This window comes from Lipomyces doorenjongii (genome assembly GCF_038497915.1).
Source record: "Lipomyces doorenjongii strain NRRL Y-27504 unplaced genomic scaffold V1508scaffold_3, whole genome shotgun sequence".
Taxonomy (NCBI): Eukaryota; Fungi; Ascomycota; class Lipomycetes; order Lipomycetales; family Lipomycetaceae; genus Lipomyces; species Lipomyces doorenjongii.
This window is the reverse complement of record NW_027118070.1, coordinates 220,311-239,549: the sequence shown is the minus strand read 5'-3', so window position 1 is coordinate 239,549 and position 19,239 is coordinate 220,311. Positions and strand designations below refer to the sequence as shown.

The window sequence follows — 19,239 nt, the reverse complement described above, 5'->3', positions numbered from 1 at the left end:
TCTAGCGAACGACAGCGGCGTGATGACAGTTGTGAGGGCTCCCGTTAAGTGATCCTCGATGTTGGTGGAGGACTTGGATTCCTACAACTAACTAATGGCGCCGAGTGGCCGTGCACACGGCCACACATTGAGCCGCAGCCACCGCATCGCGCTAATTAGGACAGCGGTAAATTTGAAATTCAATTGGGTCAGGAATTTCATCAATGATGACCCACCCAATTGCATCATCGTAAACACGCAGCAGAAAAGCTCAGTAATTCAATTATTTATTAGAGGAGAGGAATGGTTGGCATTTATTGCATTTTCCAGTGTCTCGTCCTATCAGAGTAGTCTACAGCATTTTGTTGAGATCTGGCTAAATCTCAATTCGACTAATTTCCCCCCGTGAGCGGCATGGTCAGCCAGGATGAGTATGCCTTGATCGAGCAGGTGCATAGATTCACTTAGTCCTTCAATTGTTTGCCGCTAACCCGTATACTATGTATGACAGAAAGTCTTGGAGTTATATCAACCGGGAAATCCGCAGAGAATATACGAGTCAGTACCTGTTGTTGGCTTTTCTCAGATATATAGTCTAATGTTTTGTAGAACTCAGCAAGAACTTCAAGCACTGCAGAAATCACCCGCAGGATGGAATCTTGCGAATTTAATGCTATCAAGTGCCAACCCAAACGTTCGGTTTTTTGGCGCTCTAACATATACCGTGAAGTTAAATAGCGATTGGTAGGTTGATTAATTCAAGAGAACAACTTCTGCGTGCTAACATACCTAGGCAATCTATACCACCGGAATCTGTTTCTCAATTACTCCTGCAGCTTCTTAATTGGTTCCTTACACTTGGCCATGGGCCGCGCTATATCACCCAGAAACTCGCTGCGACATTGTTACTTGCATTAATCAAATTTTCTGAATCATCCGGCTCGATATGGCCGTATCCAATTCAAGACGTAGTAATTTCTGTGGTGAGAAATACTCCCACAGTCGGCACCGGAGAATCAATAGACGACGAGGCATTTCAGAGCATGGTGCAGAGTTTGGATGCTCATGGTCTTAGCATCGTGTTGCTTTTGTGTACTACATTTGCAGAAGAAATTTCTCGGGCAGATGTCCCACGTCAGAGTCGGTATGGAAGTTGTTCTATTCTAATCAGTCACTTTTGTTAATGTACTCACAGGCCACCACTGTATAAACTCCTCCTGGACAGCACACACCACACACTTGCAGTTATCAAACCGATACTTACAACTCCTCCATCGTCGATAACGTCGCCCGATTCGTTCCATCCAATTCTTGTGTCCGTGCTGAATTCATTCCGTGCATGGACTATTTCATGCGTCTCGGCCGACGCGAACGCACCGGTGGTTTCCACTCTCGCATCATTTCTTCCTTCGGTTATCGAGTTTTTGCAAATAGAGTCTGATAAGTCGGTATATGAGACAGTCGTTGACGTTCTAATTGACTTCATGGAATGGGCGGATAAGTTAGTAACAGCAGAATCCATGAAAATTTTACTCGCTCTCTTCTCCAGCCCATACGCTGCTTCCAAAATCGAGAAAGTTGTGGCAACATTGGAAGGCAACCATGAGGACATCACAGAAGCATTTTTGAACTCCTTTATATCTTTTGGCGAATTAGTAGCAAAGGATATTGCCGCGAATCTAGGACGACCGGAATACCGACGGATAGTCGATCTTACAGCGGAATTGCTCAGGATCCCGGGGTTCCCGATTGAGGACGAGAATGTCAGTAATCGGACGCTTGAGTTTTGGGATTTGTTTGTCGAATCGATATTATACGACGATGACGGAACATTGCTTGCGAGTGCGAAGGACGTGCGGTTTTCCGATACACAGAGTATAATGATGCAAGTGATCTCGTTACTCTGGATCAAGCTGCGACTGCCTGACAGCAGCATTGCCGTGCAATGGACACAAGACTCGAGGGACGGTTTTTTTGCGTTTCGCAAGGATGTCGCGGATTTAATCGAGAGCTCGTATCAACTGGTGCAAACCCGATTGTACTCGGTCCTAGTCCAATTTGTGATAGACTCGATGTCCGTAACACCGATCGATTGGCCAGGCGTCGAAGCATCGCTTTATGCACTCAACGCAATCACGCAATCACTGACATCCGACCCGCCTGAATTCGAGCTTCTTCAAACACTGCTTGATTCCCGCTTAGTTTCAGTCCTGCCAACGTCCCCGCTTCTACGTGCGCGACAGACCTCGCTCTCATTAATCGCGTCAGCTATACCTTATTTCCAAACTGACGCCGGCAAGAAATACATTCCGACTGTCGTACCGTATCTTTTCCAATGTCTCGCAAGTCCATCATTAGCGCTCCACGCGTCACGTTCGATATTCCAATTATGCTCTGAGTGCGCGACGGCGTTGAGGGACGACGTGCCCGGATTTCTCAGTATTTACCGAGATATGCTCACTCATGGTGGTGCGATTGATGCGATCGCGAAGGAGCGCATTGCCGGTGCTATTGCGGAAGTGTTGCAGCAAGGTGTGGACGACCTGGCACTACGCACGGTGTACCTCAGCGATTTGGTGGACGTGTTAAGCGGGTATGCAGAGGAGGCTGTCAGACTTGCGAATGACCCTACCGCTGTGTCTGATGCTCGGGATATTGCAGCGTCAGCGTTGAAATCGCTTGCGATGGTAGGCAAGGCATGTCGGGGTGTCGAAGACATTGACCGCATAAGCATTTCGTCAACCCTAGAACATCATTGGAATGCAGCTGGGGCGTCAGGCCGCCTTGTGAAGGACAAGATCCTTGAAATTGTCGGCGCGATAAGCCACTTGCCCGCATTCGCAGGCGACATCACGATCCGACAAAACGCCACCGGGGTTTTGAAAGCTGGTTTATCCGAATCCTTGCCGGGCCCATTTACGTGGACGGCGGATGTGATTTTGGGATACATCCGGGATGAAATAGGGAGTGTTGGGAGACTGGACACGTTGCAGCCGGTGCTTACGCTCGCTGCGAGTTTAGTGGCGTCCAATTCGATCTCCGGAACACCAGACATCCATCACTTGTGCGTTCAGCTGCTGGAGGTGTTATATACCGGCGCTCTGGTCCCCAATAACGCTCTCACATTAAATTCGGATCCGGACGTGAACCAAGGAACGCTCGAAATTCTCAGCAAATTCCTCCAACGATACCTCGACGTCATCCTCGCGAGTCCGCATTTTGAATCATTAGTTTTGCAATTCGCTGTCGCGATGGTGACAGCGAAAGAACCACTCGTAGTCAAATCCGCTGTGAAGTTCTGGAACGACCTGTTGAACTTGTCGCCGGATAGTCAATCCCCCGCTATCGCCCACGCAATAAAACAAGTCATCGATATATCTGGACCACTCTTAATGTCCGCGGTAGCGTCCTCCATATCTGGCGCCGCACCACGCAGTCTTGTAACCGAATACGCTAAACTTATCAAAACGTTCTTCAGAACAAATACTGGACCTGCACAACAATGGCTAACGGTGGCATTTCAGATTGAAAATTGCACGGCAGACAAGGCGAGGGCGAGACATACCTTTGTAGAGAAGATCGCGAGGCTGAGGGGACGTCCGCCTACGGAGACCATTGTCAAAGATTTTTGGATTGCGGAACGGGGGCAAACGTTTGATTATGTGTAATCGTATTGTATATAGAACTAGTTAATTGTATAATAGGGTCTTGCTAAAATTTAAACACAACAGTCAAATCAGTCAAGACTACGGCGTGTTCGCTGCATTATAAAATAGCATCATGGGGTTAGGGCGAGTTACGTTTTACACTCACTTCGAATGATTCGAAACATTTCGCTATTTTGAATGGGACAATTAAAGCTGCAATCATAAATGCAATGATTTAATATGATCATATATAACAAAGGCATGAGGTTATACAATTCGCCAAAAATAGTAATAAATCGATATATGATGATACTAATACATGCTTACAATAAACGCAATGAAATGATACCCAGGTGAGGCTAACGCGCAAACCATACACAAAACACGTAAACAATATTTCAAAATAAATACGCAATAACCTTTGTGAACCCAATGAATGACCCTACATCAATCCCAGCTACATATGCTTGATATCGAAGTTAGAAGACCCCGGCGAGGGATTCGAGAGTGGTAGTCCGCCCGCAAGCTACCAGGTGATGCCACATCAGATGCTGGATTAGGCGACGAGAGCGCACAATGCGGCCCCGACGCCACTGCCGTCCTTGGCGATGCCGATACGGATCTTTTTCTCATCCTCGCCAATAACGTCTCTCAAGGCCACGCGCATTAAGTCCTCATAGCCAGGGTAAAACTCAAACACTGAGCCGTCGACACCGATGTCTACGACAGGGTTGGATTGACAGGCCTTGAGGTGCACTAAAATACCGCCGATCACGGCACCAGCGAGGAGGGCGGACCGTTTACCGATGCCCTCAACTATAAGCTTGACAGCCTGGCGCTCAGGCAAAGTGGTGGGCAAGCCGAGATCTGTCTCGACAATAGACTTAACAGCAACTAGATCGGGAGTGGTATCAGCTTCGACACGAGACAGAATAGAAGTGTCGAGGGACCATGCGGTAGTGAGGGGAGTGGATGATCTTGAAAACAAATGGCCCTTCTCGTGCAGCTCGAGAAGGATGCGGCGGAGAATCTCGCCGAGGAACATTCCAGAGACTCGCTTTTCAAACATCTGGTAGCCTGGGTTAGGCGTCTCGAGATCAACCGCGTCATCCCATGATGTCCGTGGAAGGACTTTCATGTCGTTGTCGAAGGAGCCCCACTCAGTATTGATAACCATAATGGACTTGTCAGCCAGAGCGGCTGCGGACTGGTCTAATTTGTCCACAGCTGCGAGAGACTCAGTGTAGGCGCCATTTGTACCTGTTCCCAAAATAACACCAAGCAGAGTGACAGACTCACCCGGGGAGGAGTATGATCGCGACATGAGGGTGCCGACCGTGTCATTGACAAGGGCAGCGACATGGACGGGGAGATTTAAGAGATCGAGTTCATGCTGGAGGAGCAGGCAGACGTCCTTGCCGACGGCATCGGCGACATCGAAGCCTTTTGTCCACCTTATAAGCCTGCCTCTGTTGATGGCGGTTTGATTGACCGGAAAGGAGAAGGTGAAGCCGAGCTTATAGATGTGCTCGTTCGCGGAGTGGCCGAGCTCTTCGTTGAATTTCTCCTCGAGATGAGTCTTAATGAACTCCTCGACCTTTTTCGCAAGAAAGGAGAAGAGCTCTTTCGCAGTGCCAACCATGAGGCTTCGGGGGATGACGCTCTTGGTCTGGAGCAGATCGAAAGTGCCGTCGCCATTGAGGTGGATTGAACAGACACGGAAGTTTGTACCGCCGAGATCGACGGCTAGGAAAGTACCTTTCTCAGTACCATTGGGCACGCCAGTTACTGAATGTGTTAGAAGCGAAAAGACCGAAGGAATGTAAGACCAGCATACCGTAGCTGGGGATCATGGTCATAGGCATGCCGTCGGACTTGAGACCGAGGTCTGCGAGATAGTTAGCGGACCATTGCCAATGTAGAAAAAGAGGGTATGTCCTCACCAGTAAGTCGAATGAACTCGTCTGAGATGGCGACGAGCTGGTCCTTGGAGATATCGAACTGCTTTGAGATGGAGATAGCCTCCTCCAGGAGCGAAGACGTAGTCATAGTGGTGGATATTGCAAGAGCGAGAGGAGAGTGGTAGGTGTATCTGAGTAGTCTGGAGTACAGTGTGGAGAAGAGCGACAGGCCCAGCAGGAAGCGACGACGACGACGACGACGACGACGACGGCGGGGACGTGGAGACGTCGTGAGGGGGCAAAGTAACCCTCCATGTAGGGTTAGGGTACTCCGAGGACTGCCTCGAGAGCAACTGCTACGGCTACGACCACGATAGTCCCTGGTCAGTCTGTGAGCTGCCAGGCCAAACCGTAGGGTACGATTAATTGACACTTGGCGCATTGAGAACTCACCTGCTGCGAGAAGAGCGCGTCGACTGCCCAAACTGCGAGTAATTGCAGTGCGAGGGACAGGAGTGACGTCGACGCTGTATTCGTTGCTCGTGTGGAGCTGAAGCCCTGGTGAACTTGGACCTTCCCGCCGATGAGAGCCCGGCATGACAACTGAGCCAATCAGATCACGTGGCACCGTGAGTTGCTAGTGTTACCAGCTGACAATAATAATAATTATTGCAAGCAGCCTCTCGTCTCGTCCGCGGTCGGAGCTAGAGTGCCTGCACAACTGGCAAGAAACTAGGACTCACTCTCCAATGCGCGCGGACCACCGCCTCTCGTGCTAGTCCTCATGCGGCATAGACCAGTTCCACATTTTGCCTAGCATTACCGTCATATCCCAACGCCGACCGCTCGGCTGGTCAATGATCGAGTTTTTCCGGACGTGCACACGAGCTGGTTACGACCTAGTATAGAATTTTGTAACCTTAATCGAAAGCGTGGGCCGATTCCGGGTCCCCCTCGTAGTACTTCGCACGCTGTTGCATATAGCAAACCGGCTAAATTATCCTTGCGGATTCGCCTCTGCGTAGTCTTGGATAAATCATTTTGCACACAAAATAAATTAGACTTCTGCCGTTCGTCGAAACTTTTATCCGGCTAGATGGCGACGACGTTCCTGCGCCGCCCACGGTCTCAACAATTGCCGCGTCTACGAATAGACTTTGCTATGACTGTCAACATAATCCCGGTACAGCAGTCTTGTCATTGGAACAGCAATTGCATCGGTCAGAAGTTCCGACTAATCGAGGAAGCCGGTGCTACCGAGTCCCAGTCATGCCTTAAAGAATTATTCAATTCTACGACTTGTAGGACTGAATCCAGTCATGTGTCCCGCCTGCATCTCTGCTTTTGTCAATCAAATCGTCTTCATGGCCGGTCGTGAAAACGTCCAATAATCTGCCCTGCCGAGCGGTATCAATTCTCCAATTTACCTGCTTCGTTCGTGCGCCGGAGTCCGTGCTTGTGGTCACACTACCAGAGATTTTATCCATTACCTGGACTCACGACGACCTGCTATAGAGTCGATGGCTGAAATAGTTATCGCAGTGATATTGGTCGATAGTGGACTAGCCAGTGCCATTGGTTGGTGATCTCAATTCGGTAACTCGCCCTGAAAAGAGAGCTGACTGACTGGAAATAATATCTATGTTGACCCCAACGACTAGCTTCTGGAATGTTGCCAGAGTATTGTCGGCAACTGAAACAGGTCGACACGCAATAACTGGCCAAGTTCTCTGTGTATCGGTGTGGCAATTTAAGACATTGCAAATTCACCTCCCTTAAAAAATAAGCATGTACCCATCTCAACCTGCGTCAAATCCGCCGTTGACGAAGCAAGTCAACATTCAACACTAAGCAATGTCACATATGTCTCTACGAGTAAATCATGGCTGGTGGCTGCCGGTGCGAGAACATGAATAGGATTGGCATTTGATTATATCTTGCCCCGTTACACCTGAACCCGTCGAAAACAGAATACTAGGCTTTGTCACCTATTCAAGCCTTGTTATTGAGGCTGGTATAAATCCTATTCTAAGTTGACATGAACGAGCATATTTCAGCAATGCATAAATGCTTACTTTTTTCAACATATTTATCATAGAATGTGATGTCGGATAGTCTGATCCAAATAATTCTGTTGATTCTGGCATGGTAGTCGTGACCAACAAAGTTGGGGCTTTACCACAAAACCCTACTATTACACCTAGCTTGGTATTACGCCTGCCCCAAGTGCGTTAAATCTAAACTCTATCAGCCAGCCATGTGAACATAATCCGTTTATATGGTTGATGGTGGATGAGTTTCATACCATCAAAACCAGGATATTGTATGAAATACGCATTCTGCTCTAACACAACATTTTTTCCCACCGATCCTACTATTATACGGCGACGTATCTTATAGAGACTTCGCCTAATATTTTGTACACATCAATAATAATAATGGTGCGACGGACTCCGGAACGCACAATACGGTCCTTACTGGACACGGACTTATACAAATTGACTATGCAAGCTGCTGTCCTGGACCATTACCCCGATACTCGTGAGTTTCCTGGTCATTCCATTTTTATTAGATGTAGCTAAATCAGTGGTTTATTATAGTGGTCTCATATAGTTTCAAGAACCGGACGCCCGAGATGAAATTGAATCAAGCCGCGTTCGATTGGCTAAAGGAGCAAATAAACCGTATGCAGTATATCTAGAGAAGTATTTGGCAACATTACTAAACTAACTATCAATAAGTTCTTGGTAGTCTGTCATTTTCGCCCGAAGAAATAAATTACTTGCGTTCAACAGTTAAGCAACTGCCTGAACGTTATTTGGTGTTCCTCGAAACACTCAAGCTATCCCCAGAAGACCAGGTCCAAGTAGAATACAACCCCACGACTCAAGACGTCAAGGCAAAGATTGAAGGATTATGGGTTGAAACTATTTTATACGAAATCCCGATACTCGCGCTGGTATCTGAGGCTTACTTCAAGTTTGTTGAGACAGATTGGGATTACACTGGCCAGGAAGAACGCGCAGAGGCGAAAGCTTTAGAACTTCTCGACTTTGGCTGTGCGTTTTCCGAATTCGGCACGCGTCGGCGTAGATCGTTCAAGGCTCAGGAGCTCGTCATGCGCGGTTTAGTCGCGGGCGACGTGAAGTACCAATCCAGTCCGGCCGCAAAAGTCGGGTCGGGCCTCCGAGGCACCTCGAACGTGTATTTTGCATGGAAATTCGGGATTCCGCCAATCGGCACAGTCGCGCACGAGTGGATGATGGGCATCGCTGCCGTCTCGCAAGATTATAAGAATGCGAACGTCCAGGCAATGGAGAAGTGGCGTGCGACCATGGGTGACGCTAATGTCGGCGTGGCCTTGACGGACACGTTTGGCACTGACGCGTTTTTGAACGTCTTTACGCCCAAACTTGCCAATATTTATGCTGGTGTGCGGCAAGATTCGGGAGATCCACTCGTGTTCTTGGATAAGATTGCCAAATTCTATAATGAGCATGGCATCGACAAGTCCAAAAAGGTCGTTGTCTTCAGCGATAGCTTAGATGTTGAGGGGTGCAAGAAGTACAAGATAGCGACAGAAAAAGCTGGCATGCTCTGTTCATTCGGCGTCGGAACTTTTTTCACCAGTATGTTATCATGTCTCGTGAGTATCGGGCAACAATGAATGCTAACGCTCTGTAGACGACTTCCACTTTCTCACGCCACCACATAGAAAGTCAACCCCATTAAATATCGTTATCAAGCTCTCTTCGGCTAACGGTAAGCCAGCAATTAAAATTAGTGACAATCTGGGTAAGAATACCGGCGACAAAGCTACTGTGGAAAAAGTCAAGGTTGAGCTAGGATATATTGAGCGCAAGTGGGCTGGAGGCGACGAAGAGAAGCGATGGAATGAGTCGGATGAGACGGCTAGTGAGCTGTCGAGTTAAATTTTGTAGTATCTAGAGTTGTCTGAATATGACGTACATACATGTATACAATCATGCCCAACGATATTGTACACTATATATATTACAATATATCCTTTGTATTTACAAGTATTCTTAGGAAAAATAGACAGCGTCGCTAGAAGCCCATGCACTTTCTAAAGATATTCCTAATTGTCAGCCGATCTTTGGGATCCACTGTCGCAACTTTAAGGTCATCGTCGTTGATCGATATCAGATCCTTATGGTCATCAAGGTACTTCTTGACATGGTTGTACCTGCTCTCAATAAGGTCCTTCACAAACGGTGACGCGTATTTCGGTAGCGTCTCCACCAGAGAATGCGCCAGTAGCAAAAAATCCGCCGACCTAGGTTTCTCGCCAAACAAATACAACCCTTCACTCTCACCCAACGCACTCTCAATCGACGGTAACACCTCACACGCAAAATTGAGCATTCTCAGCACACCGCTAAACTCTGACGCACCGCCTGAAGTCGTATTAATCTTATCCACCAGCGTCTTGGGAACGGTGTCGTGGACGTCGGAATATCTGATCGCTCGTTTTTTGAAGAAAAAAACCCCCGGAACACTATTCTCCTTCGCGAGACTCGAATCGGGGTTTGTTAGGTCGATGTCGTGGATATGTACTATATGCTGTTTCGCGCTCGTGAAGAGTAGCATAGGGGCGACGTATTGCAATGGGAACGGAATTAATTGGATTAGCCCCGGCCGGAAGATCTCTTGGAAGTGAAGAATGTGGAGGCGCTGTATGTATAGTGATAGAATCGTAAAATTGTCGGAAATGAAGGTTAAGAGAGCTGTGTTTTGTGCTTTCTGGGTGGGTGAGAGATCACCGTCTGGATCGAGGCCCTGAGATTTAAAAAACCTCAAAACGTCGAAGATTCCGGACGCTACTACACTTCCATTAACACGCACTGCTGGAAGTCTGTCTTCGATTGAGTAGTTAGCACATTTGTCCAATAATCATGACGCGGAGCGAGCATACAATCATCCGAGAGTAGTGGATTAGAGCTTCGAACTATCACGTAGTCTGATAGAGAAGCCATTTCTTTTAAGTACAATATTGCAGCTAAGCAGTCGGGATCGAACGATGGAAGACAGCCTATAGGGCCCCATACGTGTAATTCAAACGCCATTGCACATTGACCGTGTATTGTTGTAGTTGTTGCCAATATCTAAATACGGGGTGGTAAATTTGAAGTTCAATTAGACTCGGAACGATGAACTCAATAATCGTGTACGACCATGCCTTTGCATGATGACCTACTGGCTACCTGAGACTCCACCAACAGATAGAAGTATTAGACATAGGCTTATTTTTTTTATTGCTTTGGGCTACGATATAATACTTTTCGAACATTGTAAGATATGCGAATAACCAACCGGGGCCGTGAGAACTAACAAAGATTTGAGATACTACTATATTACAATCGAGCGTAATAAACAAACAAGACATAAAACACTACATAAAACTCGAAGCAACCATGATGTAGTATCTTACACCTTATGCATGAATTTCCATTCAATATTTTTATAAAACCCTAGCAACAATTAACAGATCCGCGCAACCCAAATAATTAAAAATCGCAAAAGGACACACAAGCCTGAGTTATTACATTTTTAAGCAGAAAACCTAGGCTTAGCACGCGAGCTCCCGGAGGTCGCAGCATCCTTGTGGCTTGAATAGTCGACCTGCTCGGAGGGGGGCAATTTCAGGAGCTCCTTGAAGCGACGCCTACTCAATGTGAACAACTAATGAACAATGAATGATCTCTTCAGAGTATCTTACCCAATGGCTAATAGAGCCTTCTCATTGTTGGCAGTTCTAGTCCAAATGGAAATACGGTAATGCGCCTTTCGGATAGTCACCACGACACCCATAATCTCATTCTCACCCTCATCCTCGAGAGTCTCACCAACAGCACCCAAAAGCTTCCGATAGTCAGCGTATGCCACTCGTTTAACGCATTGAAATAACTTACAGTGTTCAACCACAAATCGTCAATGTCCACCTGTCGCTTGTCTCGGCACTGGTATGCCCACTTTCCACCGTTCTCGTTCTGGACATCTTCCCATTCTGGGCGAACTGATTTCTTGAACAAATGATAGTCTGACTTCTGCGGAAGCTCTGAGGCCTTAGGGATGTTGTTGTATATTCCCCAGAACTCCTCAACTGAATCAAAGTTGATAACCTCCTTCAACTGGTCACCCCAGTCAGACTATATCTCATTAGCAAACTTGAACTTGCACCACTAATAACTATGCACTCACCTTGCTACCGCCATGCTGTGGCTTGGTGTACCATAGACTAAATAGTGCGAAGTTAGCCAATCACACGAGCAATTCACAACCACAATCCCATGTATCTCATTGGATCGGGACTACTCACGTCCAAGTATGTCTTAGAGGATGTTTAACAGTGAAATCTATTGTCGAATCGAACACAGTGCTAGTCTTGTTTTCGTAGAAAGCTTCACTCTTGGTCTCAGCTTCTACAGGTGTATCCTCTGCAGGCGCGGTCTCATCAGTGACAACTTCGGCAGGAGTTGGCTCCTTCTCGTTTACAATCTCCGCGATGGCGGTAGCGGATTCGGTTTCAGCCATTGTTACTGTTCTCTATTGTGGATAAGAGTAGAAGTTAGCAAAAATAGGTACCCAAATCAGCATATATATCTTGCTAAGAATAAAAGAACAAACCAGCAAGTATCCGCATAATAAAATAAACCAAGATCTGTTATACTCACTGTTTAATTAAAATTGGGAGCGATATTGAAATGAAGATCTACTAATTAATTGTCAGATACGATCAGAAAACTCAAGCAAGGTTTTCGCGATGGCGTTAGGTCAAATGGCGGCGACTTGCCCAGGGCATAGGGCTTTGTGCGGTGAGCGCTATTTAAACCTACTTTAACCCAATGGCGTACACAGGGGTGGTTACGTCAATTGACTATGAGATTGTGAACCGCAGGTTACACTTTCGGTAGTTGTCTTCGGTATTCAACACCAACAGAGCCATCGTAGGTTTCTGAGGCCATTCGGGAACATTAGCATAATTATGAGCGCCAAGCGACTGGCAGCAGATTTTGAGCCGGTGAATATTGTTTTGCAATCACGATCATCTCGCAAGCCGTTGCTAACAAAGAGAACCAGGTCGATCAATCTGACTACCTCGAGTTCGTTGCTTTAGGAGGTGGCAATGAGGTTGGACGAAGCTGTCACATCATTAATTACAGAGGAAAGACAGTTATGGTGTGTTGGGAAGTAGTTTGTTTTCACAGGCAAAGCTGACAATCCGGAACAGCTTGATGCGGGCGTGCATCCCGCGCTAAATGGACTTTCTGCCTTGCCGTTTTATGACGACTATGATCTGTCCACTGTCGACATTCTCTTGATCAGCCAGTAGGTACCTTGATATAGTATAGGAGAGTAATTAGTAATTTCCATAGCTTTCACCTGGATCATGCTGCGTCTCTTCCATATGTCATGACGCACACTGACTTCAAAGGTCGTGTGTTCATGACGCATCCAACAAAAGCGATATACCGGTGGCTACTGAGCGATTATGTCCGAGTCAGTGCGATTTCATCAAACGATGCATCAACACTTTATACAGATGCAGATTTGAACGCCTCGTTTGAGCGGATCGAAGCGATTGATTATCATTCAACAACTGAGGTTGAGGGCATTAAATTTACCGCATACCACGCAGGACATGTACTAGGCGCGGCGATGTATTTCATCGAAATCGGCGGAATCAAGATATTATTCACAGGCGACTACTCCCGTGAGGAAGATCGGCATTTGAATATTGCAGAAATACCAACAGAGCGTCCCGATATCCTTATCACTGAGTCCACATACGGTACCAGTACACATCAACCTCGTGTTGAGAAGGAGACTCGGCTGTTAAATTTGATTACCAAGACGATTGTGAATGGTGGCCGATGTCTTCTTCCTGTATTCTCACTAGGAAACGCACAAGAGTTACTACTAATTCTGGATGAATATTGGCAGAATCACCCAGACTTAGACGGCATTCCAGTATTCTACGCGTCGTCATTGGCAAGAAAATGTTTGGCAGTTTATCAGACGTACATCAACATGATGAACGACAGTATACGTAAAAAATTTCGCGATGACAGGTCCAATCCCTTTCAATTCAAACATATCAGAAGTTTAAAGAATCTGGAACGGTTTGATGATTTGGGACCTTGCGTTATGGTCGCCAGTCCAGGAATGTTACAGAATGGAGTTTCTCGTGAGCTTTTAGAGCGATGGGCACCTGAGGCTAAGAATGCTGTAATTTTGACCGGTTATTCCGTCGACGGAACTCTGGCAAAGCAGATTCTGAATGAGCCGTCTGAATTTTCATCTATTGCCGGAGGAGGTATCAAGGTGCCGAGAAGACTCTACGTTGAAGAAATTTCTTTTGCCGCACATGTCGACTACAAGCAAAACTCAGAATTCATTGATCTTGTTAATGCCTCGAATATTGTATGAGAGAAATGATGTTAGTGGTAGTTATACGGTTACTAATGGGCTTTTTCAGATTTTGGTGCACGGAGAACAAACTAATATGGGCCGTTTGAAAAGTGCCCTTCTAAGCAAGTACAAAGATCTCCGACAGACAGAAAATGAGGTCAAGGTGTTCAATCCTAGGAACTCTGAAGAACTGCGACTACCATTTCGAGGAGTCAAGGTAGCAAAAGTTATGGGATCATTAGCTGCCAAGCCACCGATGGACGGCCAAATTATTTCTGGAATTTTAGTGCAGAAAAACTTCGAAATGAGCGTCATGGCAGCCGATGATTTGAAAGAGTTCTCCGGATTGACTACGAGTTCGGTCATACAACGACAGAGCATTGCAGTCGAAGTATCTGCAGAGTTGATTAAATTCCACCTGGAGCAGATGTTCGGTACTCTTAAAAATGCCATTGTGGGTAGCGGAATTGGCTATACTGTAAGTATTGTAACTGGATACTAGATATTAATCAGACCTAACATTGAACAGATAATGGACTCGGTTAATGTGTACTGGAAACCCAAGTCTATTGTTATTGAATGGGAAGGAAATATGCTAAATGACGCTATTGCGGATTCTGTTCTTGCTATTCTTCTTTCCGTTGAATCATCGCCGATGTCCGTCAAAAGTAAGCATTTCCAATACTTCAAAGCATTTTTAATAACATTCATAGTATCTTCCAAACCGTCGCATTGCAAGGCGAATTTCAACCGTCCAGAAAAAATTGAACGTGTGCTCGTATTTTTAGATTCACAGTTTGGCTCTGCGGTCGAGCCGATGGAAAATCCGGACGATGGCGTGTACATCAGTATCGACGGACATATCGCAACCGTTAACTTCAGAAACATGGATGTTATTTGCTCGTACGAACCACTACGAAGCAGGGTTACACATGTCTTGGACCACGCCGTGGACACTATTCTGCCGTTTGACTTCGGTACGGAAGAGTCCGACAATAGTGACGAGTCCTGTAGCAGTATAACTGTTACAGGCGAGAAAAGTAGCTGATGGCTACTGTAATTTGGATAAATTGTTCGCCGGAATTCTAATGTGGATTATATGTAATATCTATCTGTATATAGGAACGGAGTTATGTAAATTGTTTGATGAAATTTCATGAACAGTTTTAGATTCTACCATTATTAGAAACGAAGTTGTTACACATTAGCTAAATCAAACACACATTCCATACCAACCACGCGCCAGCAATAAGAAATGGTCAACAAAACGATCAATGCAAGAAATTAGAGTAGAACAGGGAATAAAACAACCATCGACTTGACCGTCGTGCGTGAACCCAAGACCGTCTGAATCCAAATATTCCATAATCATGAAATAATGCCATACATTCATGAAAATCCCAATACAAGAAATCTATAATCGTCTATCGTGCAAAAGATATTGAATTCTGCGATAGCGGAGCATTATTACCTGGATTATTTCCCCATAGATTAGCTCCGTCCAACTCAACAGCATCTTCCATGTCAAGTAACAGATTCGGAGTACTGTTACTTCGAGCCAGCGGCCGCTCAAGACTTGGCCGACTGCTGCCTGCAGCCGATGACGGCCGGATCCACGAATACGGCGTGGGATCAATAACATGGTCCGGAGTTAGTTTCTTAATGAGCGGCGTGTAGGTTAACGACTCATTAATCGTGACAACTGGGTAATGGTAATCCCCGTATTCCATCGCCTTGGCCGTTCGGAATAGATCTTCAGTTTCCTTGTCCAACACCCATTCTTCTCTCATGCCAACTGCTTCTTCTTCATCCTCCGCATATTGAGACGCTGACAATCGCTGATTTTCATTCGGATCATCTCGTGGCAGCGCAATATATCCTACTGACGAACCCCCGGCTTCCGAAATCCCATTTCGCAACAATTCACTAATGCTAGTTGACCTTCTATTACTCGGTTTAGGTAGCCAATATTTTGCTTCTCCGCCACGCTGGTACCGCAAACCTTCACGTAACCGTGCCAATCTTGCCGCACTCTCGGGATGCTCGATAGCGCCTACCGAATCGAAAAATCGGTACTGATACTGCTCACCACGGAAAGTGTCTTTGAAATCCTCCACAACATCGCCCATTCCAAATGCATCTCGGAGCGCGTAATATACAGGCATCCTAGCTGATCCAATACTGTTATCGACGTAATCTTTCCACGAAAAGGCGTACCAATGTCCGATAGCAAAAAGTAATAACTCTACACACATCAGACTATTCTGAACAACGCGCGCGACATTGTTTGGTGTGTAATATCCGACGTCCTTTATAATTCCAAGTAGTACCATTAAAGAAAGAATAAATCCTTGCCAATAGGATGCGAAAAGAATAAGCTTGATACACAGAAATTTCGGAACCGGTCGGAAGGGCTTGAGCGGGTTGGCAAGGCAAATCCAGAACAACGCGAGACAGTAAAGGGCCGTCGAAACTGATGCATTGTAAATCAACCCAAGCCATAGATATCCTGAACTGAAAGAAATGTAACCCTCTTTGTAAATGCCGGTCGCTTTCATGAGAAATGCAACTACGGCGAGAATCGGCTTGAGCCAGGCATACTGTAGCACACCACGTTTGATAGCGAGAAAAGTATGTGGGTCCGATATGTCGACCTTTGGGAGAATTTTGCGAAAGGGGAAGAGGTGCTCTCGAGGAGGTTGGCCATACATTGTAATAATAAGATTGCGTTCACCGCCGAGAAAATTGGTCAGGAGCCAAAGAAATTGGTAAATGACAAAGGCCTCATATACATCTCGTATTGGATCAATAAATATCGCTAGTCGGTGCGACACCAAGCCAAGCCAACAAGAAAGGGCATAGATCGGGATCAAAAATTGGATTCGCACAACGAAACGTTGCAGTAGAGGTCTCCGGTAGTTTTTTGCATGCATGAATATGGAAACGCTAGAAGTAACAGCAGCTGCGAACGCGAAAGTTCCAGTGATCGCGATCAATGGGCTACAAATCTCAGTCACAGTATTCGTTAAGAAGTCGAGATACTCACATGGGAAGATGTCCCTTCTGGGGAGCTAGCTCAGACATTGTGTAGCGGTACCCCTCTAAATAGGGACTGTAACTATTGAATGGGATCACAGCAGTATAAATACCCTCCTATAAAGTCATAAGATCATTAGCTACGATGTATGAATCCAGCCAGATCGTGGAGCTCGCATGTGGCGGTCACTGTTGCCGTAGACAAACGAATGCAATCGATGACGATGATGATAGGAAACTTTGTAAAACGGGATGTTTACGCAACCCACGATGCATCAGATATTATTCTGGTGACAAATTATCAAACTGGTCCTTGCAGAGAGAGGCATTGCATTCGTGAAATATGCCCCTGGATGTGTGATTTGAATGCGCCGTCCGTTTAGTTCAACGCCAATGTCCAGCGCCCATATGCCGCGTCAGTGTAATTTTGTGGTAGCTTCACTACACAGAGGCGATATCAGCTGCAGGTTACGCACTCGAGTTAATTCTCCGAATGCCAGTATCATTACTAATTATCATATCTTCCTGACTCAATTTGTCGCATCAACATATCTAAGGACTAAGTCCTAAAGTTGTTTGTCGCAATGTCGGCAAATCAACCTAGATTTAATCCGTACCAGTCGGCAAACAATGCTTATGCCGCGACATCTGGATCGAGCGGAAGTTCGGCTTCCAGCGGCAATAATCCGTATGCAGCAGCGAAAGGGAATTCTTATGGATCAAGTCCAAGTTTAATAAATGCGTATGCCGCTGGCGTGGCAGCAAATAATCCCTATGCTTACCCGTCGTCCCCGCAATACATCACAAAAGAGTCATCTTCAGCCACCAAGATCGCATATTCTTCACAAAGCTCTAACAGTCCGTACACTGCACCATCTGCATCACCTAGACCATCAAATCCATATGCTGCGTCGCCGACGTCAACTTCATTCACAGCATCCTCCAATGGACCACAAAATTCGGGCAGCAGTACTTACGCTGGGTCATCATCATCAGCAAGTGGCGACAGCCCGTATGTGCGGGTTAAACGGCAGCTTTCGTCGCAATCAGTTTCACAGTCACCTGCACCAGGCGACAAGATACCACCAATCCCTCTACGGAAGTCGCGTAGTCGGACACTGCGACAACCGCATGCACCCCCCCCTCCTCTTCCGTCTGGAACAGATATATCTCCAACAAATAAGGATTCACAGGACTTAAATGGTAGAAGTTATGATCAACAGCATACGAATGGTATGATACCATCACTCTATCATATGGAAGGGAAGCTAACACAGTCTGAACAGACGTACTCAAGTTCGTTGAGAGGGACTGGGGGGCGCTTCTGTCGGACGACTGCAATCCTGTTGCAACGGCACTGGAGCTTATGGATGCCAGTTCAGTCGGTCGAGCAAATGAATATGACGATTTCAAAGATCTGTCTGTAAGATTGGAAAAAATTATGGAAGTGATATCTAAAGGTGTGGTTCAAGTTCGTGGCTGATTTGTAGCATTCTTGCTAAGCTGTATTATAGACCATTACGACGATATCAATAATTCAATCACGGCATTCGAAGACATTATGACCGAGATTGAAGTAGCAGAGGCTCGAGTGCGCCAGTTACGAGAGACGCTGACAAAGGCGAAACAGAACTTGACTACCAAGCAAACGCAAATGCGTGGCCTAGCAGAGCGAGCAACACGGTATCAAGAAATGATCTCTATACTAGAACGGATAGAACGACTACAAGGCACTGCAGAAAAGCTGGAGTCGAATATTACGGACAAGCAGTATAAGGCGGCGTATGAGCTACTACAAGAGGGATTGCGCATTCTGAAAGACAACGATCTCGATGAAATAGTTGCGGTGCAGTCCATAAAACAGTATCTGCGAGCACAGGAAAGGGTAAGCTCTACCGTTCAATTCTATTTATTAGACTCAATTGCTAAATATTGTGCAGGCACTGTGCAATGTGATGGACATTGATTCTAAGCCTATTGACAGTGTTCAGCACTGAGGAGGTGTATAGTTGTTAGGAAACTTTAGATAAATTTGTAGTTCCTTAACATGCAGTCTCGTTTGGGATTAATACTTATTAACTTCACTATATATATATATTTTGCCCTATATTATGTATGGCAATGTAACAATGAGGGGTCGATCTTGTAAGTAAGTATGTCATCGATGGTAGTTACTTCATTATGCATAACCCACCTTAATGTCGCAAGGGCAACCTTATACAAACCCTAACCGGAGATTCTTG

General features: G+C 46.1%; 8 protein-coding genes across 8 annotated transcripts; 4 read left to right on the top strand and 4 right to left on the bottom strand.

Moving 5' to 3' along the window:
• The first annotated feature begins 204 nt into the window (after positions 1-204).
• Positions 205-3,702, top strand: V1508DRAFT_409355 (armadillo-type protein). The gene is made up of 4 exons (XM_066939138.1): positions 205-537; positions 589-723; positions 773-1,123; positions 1,175-3,702. Exons 2-4 carry the CDS (start codon positions 650-652, stop codon positions 3,645-3,647), a joined length of 2,898 nt encoding a protein of 965 aa, XP_066798572.1. The 5' UTR covers positions 205-537; positions 589-649; the 3' UTR covers positions 3,648-3,702.
• Positions 3,703-3,833: 131 nt separating this feature from the next.
• On the bottom strand, positions 3,834-6,183 carry V1508DRAFT_409351 (hexokinase-domain-containing protein). The gene is made up of 3 exons (XM_066939137.1): positions 5,570-6,183; positions 5,464-5,514; positions 3,834-5,414 (listed from the first exon to the last, which is right to left on the bottom strand). Exons 1-3 carry the CDS (start codon positions 6,123-6,125, stop codon positions 4,183-4,185), a joined length of 1,839 nt encoding a protein of 612 aa, XP_066798571.1. The 5' UTR covers positions 6,126-6,183; the 3' UTR covers positions 3,834-4,182.
• A 1,590-nt stretch (positions 6,184-7,773) lies between these two features.
• Positions 7,774-9,577, top strand: V1508DRAFT_409345 (Quinolinate phosphoribosyl transferase). The gene is made up of 4 exons (XM_066939136.1): positions 7,774-8,068; positions 8,128-8,211; positions 8,269-9,156; positions 9,212-9,577. Exons 1-4 carry the CDS (start codon positions 7,966-7,968, stop codon positions 9,457-9,459), a joined length of 1,323 nt encoding a protein of 440 aa, XP_066798570.1. The 5' UTR covers positions 7,774-7,965; the 3' UTR covers positions 9,460-9,577.
• V1508DRAFT_459336 (uncharacterized protein) lies at positions 9,426-10,664 on the bottom strand. Its single transcript, XM_066942742.1, has 2 exons — positions 10,464-10,664; positions 9,426-10,407 (listed from the first exon to the last, which is right to left on the bottom strand). The coding sequence occupies exons 1-2, from the start codon at positions 10,612-10,614 to the stop codon at positions 9,596-9,598; spliced, it is 963 nt and encodes a 320-aa protein (XP_066798569.1). The 5' UTR covers positions 10,615-10,664; the 3' UTR covers positions 9,426-9,595.
• A 120-nt stretch (positions 10,665-10,784) lies between these two features.
• Positions 10,785-12,373, bottom strand: V1508DRAFT_409337 (translation initiation factor eIF 4e-like domain-containing protein). The gene is made up of 6 exons (XM_066939135.1): positions 12,223-12,373; positions 11,868-12,094; positions 11,750-11,786; positions 11,461-11,697; positions 11,268-11,410; positions 10,785-11,213 (listed from the first exon to the last, which is right to left on the bottom strand). The coding sequence occupies exons 2-6, from the start codon at positions 12,080-12,082 to the stop codon at positions 11,099-11,101; spliced, it is 747 nt and encodes a 248-aa protein (XP_066798568.1). The 5' UTR covers positions 12,083-12,094; positions 12,223-12,373; the 3' UTR covers positions 10,785-11,098.
• Positions 12,374-12,415: 42 nt separating this feature from the next.
• On the top strand, positions 12,416-15,184 carry V1508DRAFT_409334 (beta-lactamase-like protein; the record flags this gene model as incomplete). The annotated part of the gene is made up of 7 exons (XM_066939134.1): positions 12,416-12,569; positions 12,629-12,727; positions 12,780-12,877; positions 12,925-13,972; positions 14,028-14,438; positions 14,490-14,628; positions 14,674-15,184. Coding segments are annotated over exons 1-7 (2,162 nt in total), but the record flags the coding sequence as incomplete, so codon positions are not given.
• Positions 15,121-17,377, bottom strand: V1508DRAFT_436825 (organic solute transporter Ostalpha-domain-containing protein). Its single transcript, XM_066942129.1, has 2 exons — positions 17,007-17,377; positions 15,121-16,960 (listed from the first exon to the last, which is right to left on the bottom strand). Exons 1-2 carry the CDS (start codon positions 17,042-17,044, stop codon positions 15,385-15,387), a joined length of 1,614 nt encoding a protein of 537 aa, XP_066798566.1. The 5' UTR covers positions 17,045-17,377; the 3' UTR covers positions 15,121-15,384.
• V1508DRAFT_409330 (Sec8 exocyst complex component-specific domain-containing protein) lies at positions 17,347-19,176 on the top strand. The gene is made up of 4 exons (XM_066939133.1): positions 17,347-18,229; positions 18,283-18,456; positions 18,511-18,881; positions 18,937-19,176. Exons 1-4 carry the CDS (start codon positions 17,581-17,583, stop codon positions 18,991-18,993), a joined length of 1,251 nt encoding a protein of 416 aa, XP_066798565.1. The 5' UTR covers positions 17,347-17,580; the 3' UTR covers positions 18,994-19,176.
• The last annotated feature ends 63 nt before the right edge of the window (positions 19,177-19,239 follow it).

Excerpts from the sequence above, each read along its gene's own strand:
- V1508DRAFT_409345 (XM_066939136.1), top strand. The coding sequence starts at position 7,966 with ATGGTGCGACGGACTCCGGAACGCACAATACGGTCCTTACTGGACACG. Across the intron at positions 8,212-8,268 it reads GCTAAAGGAGCAAATAAACC|TTCTTGGTAGTCTGTCATTT; the intron begins GTATGCAGTATA and ends ACTATCAATAAG. Across the intron at positions 9,157-9,211 it reads CGTCGGAACTTTTTTCACCA|ACGACTTCCACTTTCTCACG; the intron begins GTATGTTATCAT and ends AACGCTCTGTAG.
- V1508DRAFT_436825 (XM_066942129.1), bottom strand. The coding sequence starts at position 17,044 with ATGTCTGAGCTAGCTCCCCAGAAGGGACATCTTCCCAT. Across the intron at positions 16,961-17,006 it reads CAGAAGGGACATCTTCCCAT|CCCATTGATCGCGATCACTG; the intron begins GTGAGTATCTCG and ends TGAGATTTGTAG.
- V1508DRAFT_459336 (XM_066942742.1), bottom strand. The coding sequence starts at position 10,614 with ATGGCGTTTGAATTACACGTATGGGGCCCTATAGGCTGTCTTCCATCG. Across the intron at positions 10,408-10,463 it reads TCCACTACTCTCGGATGATT|ACAGACTTCCAGCAGTGCGT; the intron begins GTATGCTCGCTC and ends ACTCAATCGAAG.
- V1508DRAFT_409355 (XM_066939138.1), top strand. The coding sequence starts at position 650 with ATGCTATCAAGTGCCAACCCAAACGTTCGGTTTTTTGGCGCTCTAACA. Across the intron at positions 724-772 it reads GTGAAGTTAAATAGCGATTG|GCAATCTATACCACCGGAAT; the intron begins GTAGGTTGATTA and ends TAACATACCTAG. Across the intron at positions 1,124-1,174 it reads GATGTCCCACGTCAGAGTCG|GCCACCACTGTATAAACTCC; the intron begins GTATGGAAGTTG and ends ATGTACTCACAG.
- V1508DRAFT_409337 (XM_066939135.1), bottom strand. The coding sequence starts at position 12,082 with ATGGCTGAAACCGAATCCGCTACCGCCATCGCGGAGATTGTAAACGAG. Across the intron at positions 11,787-11,867 it reads CCTCTAAGACATACTTGGAC|TCTATGGTACACCAAGCCAC; the intron begins GTGAGTAGTCCC and ends CGCACTATTTAG. Across the intron at positions 11,411-11,460 it reads ACGATTTGTGGTTGAACACT|CTTTTGGGTGCTGTTGGTGA; the intron begins GTAAGTTATTTC and ends GACTATCGGAAG.
- V1508DRAFT_409351 (XM_066939137.1), bottom strand. The coding sequence starts at position 6,125 with ATGCCGGGCTCTCATCGGCGGGAAGGTCCAAGTTCACCAGGGCTTCAG. Across the intron at positions 5,515-5,569 it reads CGAGTTCATTCGACTTACTG|ACCTCGGTCTCAAGTCCGAC; the intron begins GTGAGGACATAC and ends ACTATCTCGCAG. Across the intron at positions 5,415-5,463 it reads GACCATGATCCCCAGCTACG|TAACTGGCGTGCCCAATGGT; the intron begins GTATGCTGGTCT and ends TAACACATTCAG.
- V1508DRAFT_409330 (XM_066939133.1), top strand. The coding sequence starts at position 17,581 with ATGTCGGCAAATCAACCTAGATTTAATCCGTACCAGTCGGCAAACAAT. Across the intron at positions 18,230-18,282 it reads TGATCAACAGCATACGAATG|ACGTACTCAAGTTCGTTGAG; the intron begins GTATGATACCAT and ends CAGTCTGAACAG. Across the intron at positions 18,882-18,936 it reads ATCTGCGAGCACAGGAAAGG|GCACTGTGCAATGTGATGGA; the intron begins GTAAGCTCTACC and ends AATATTGTGCAG.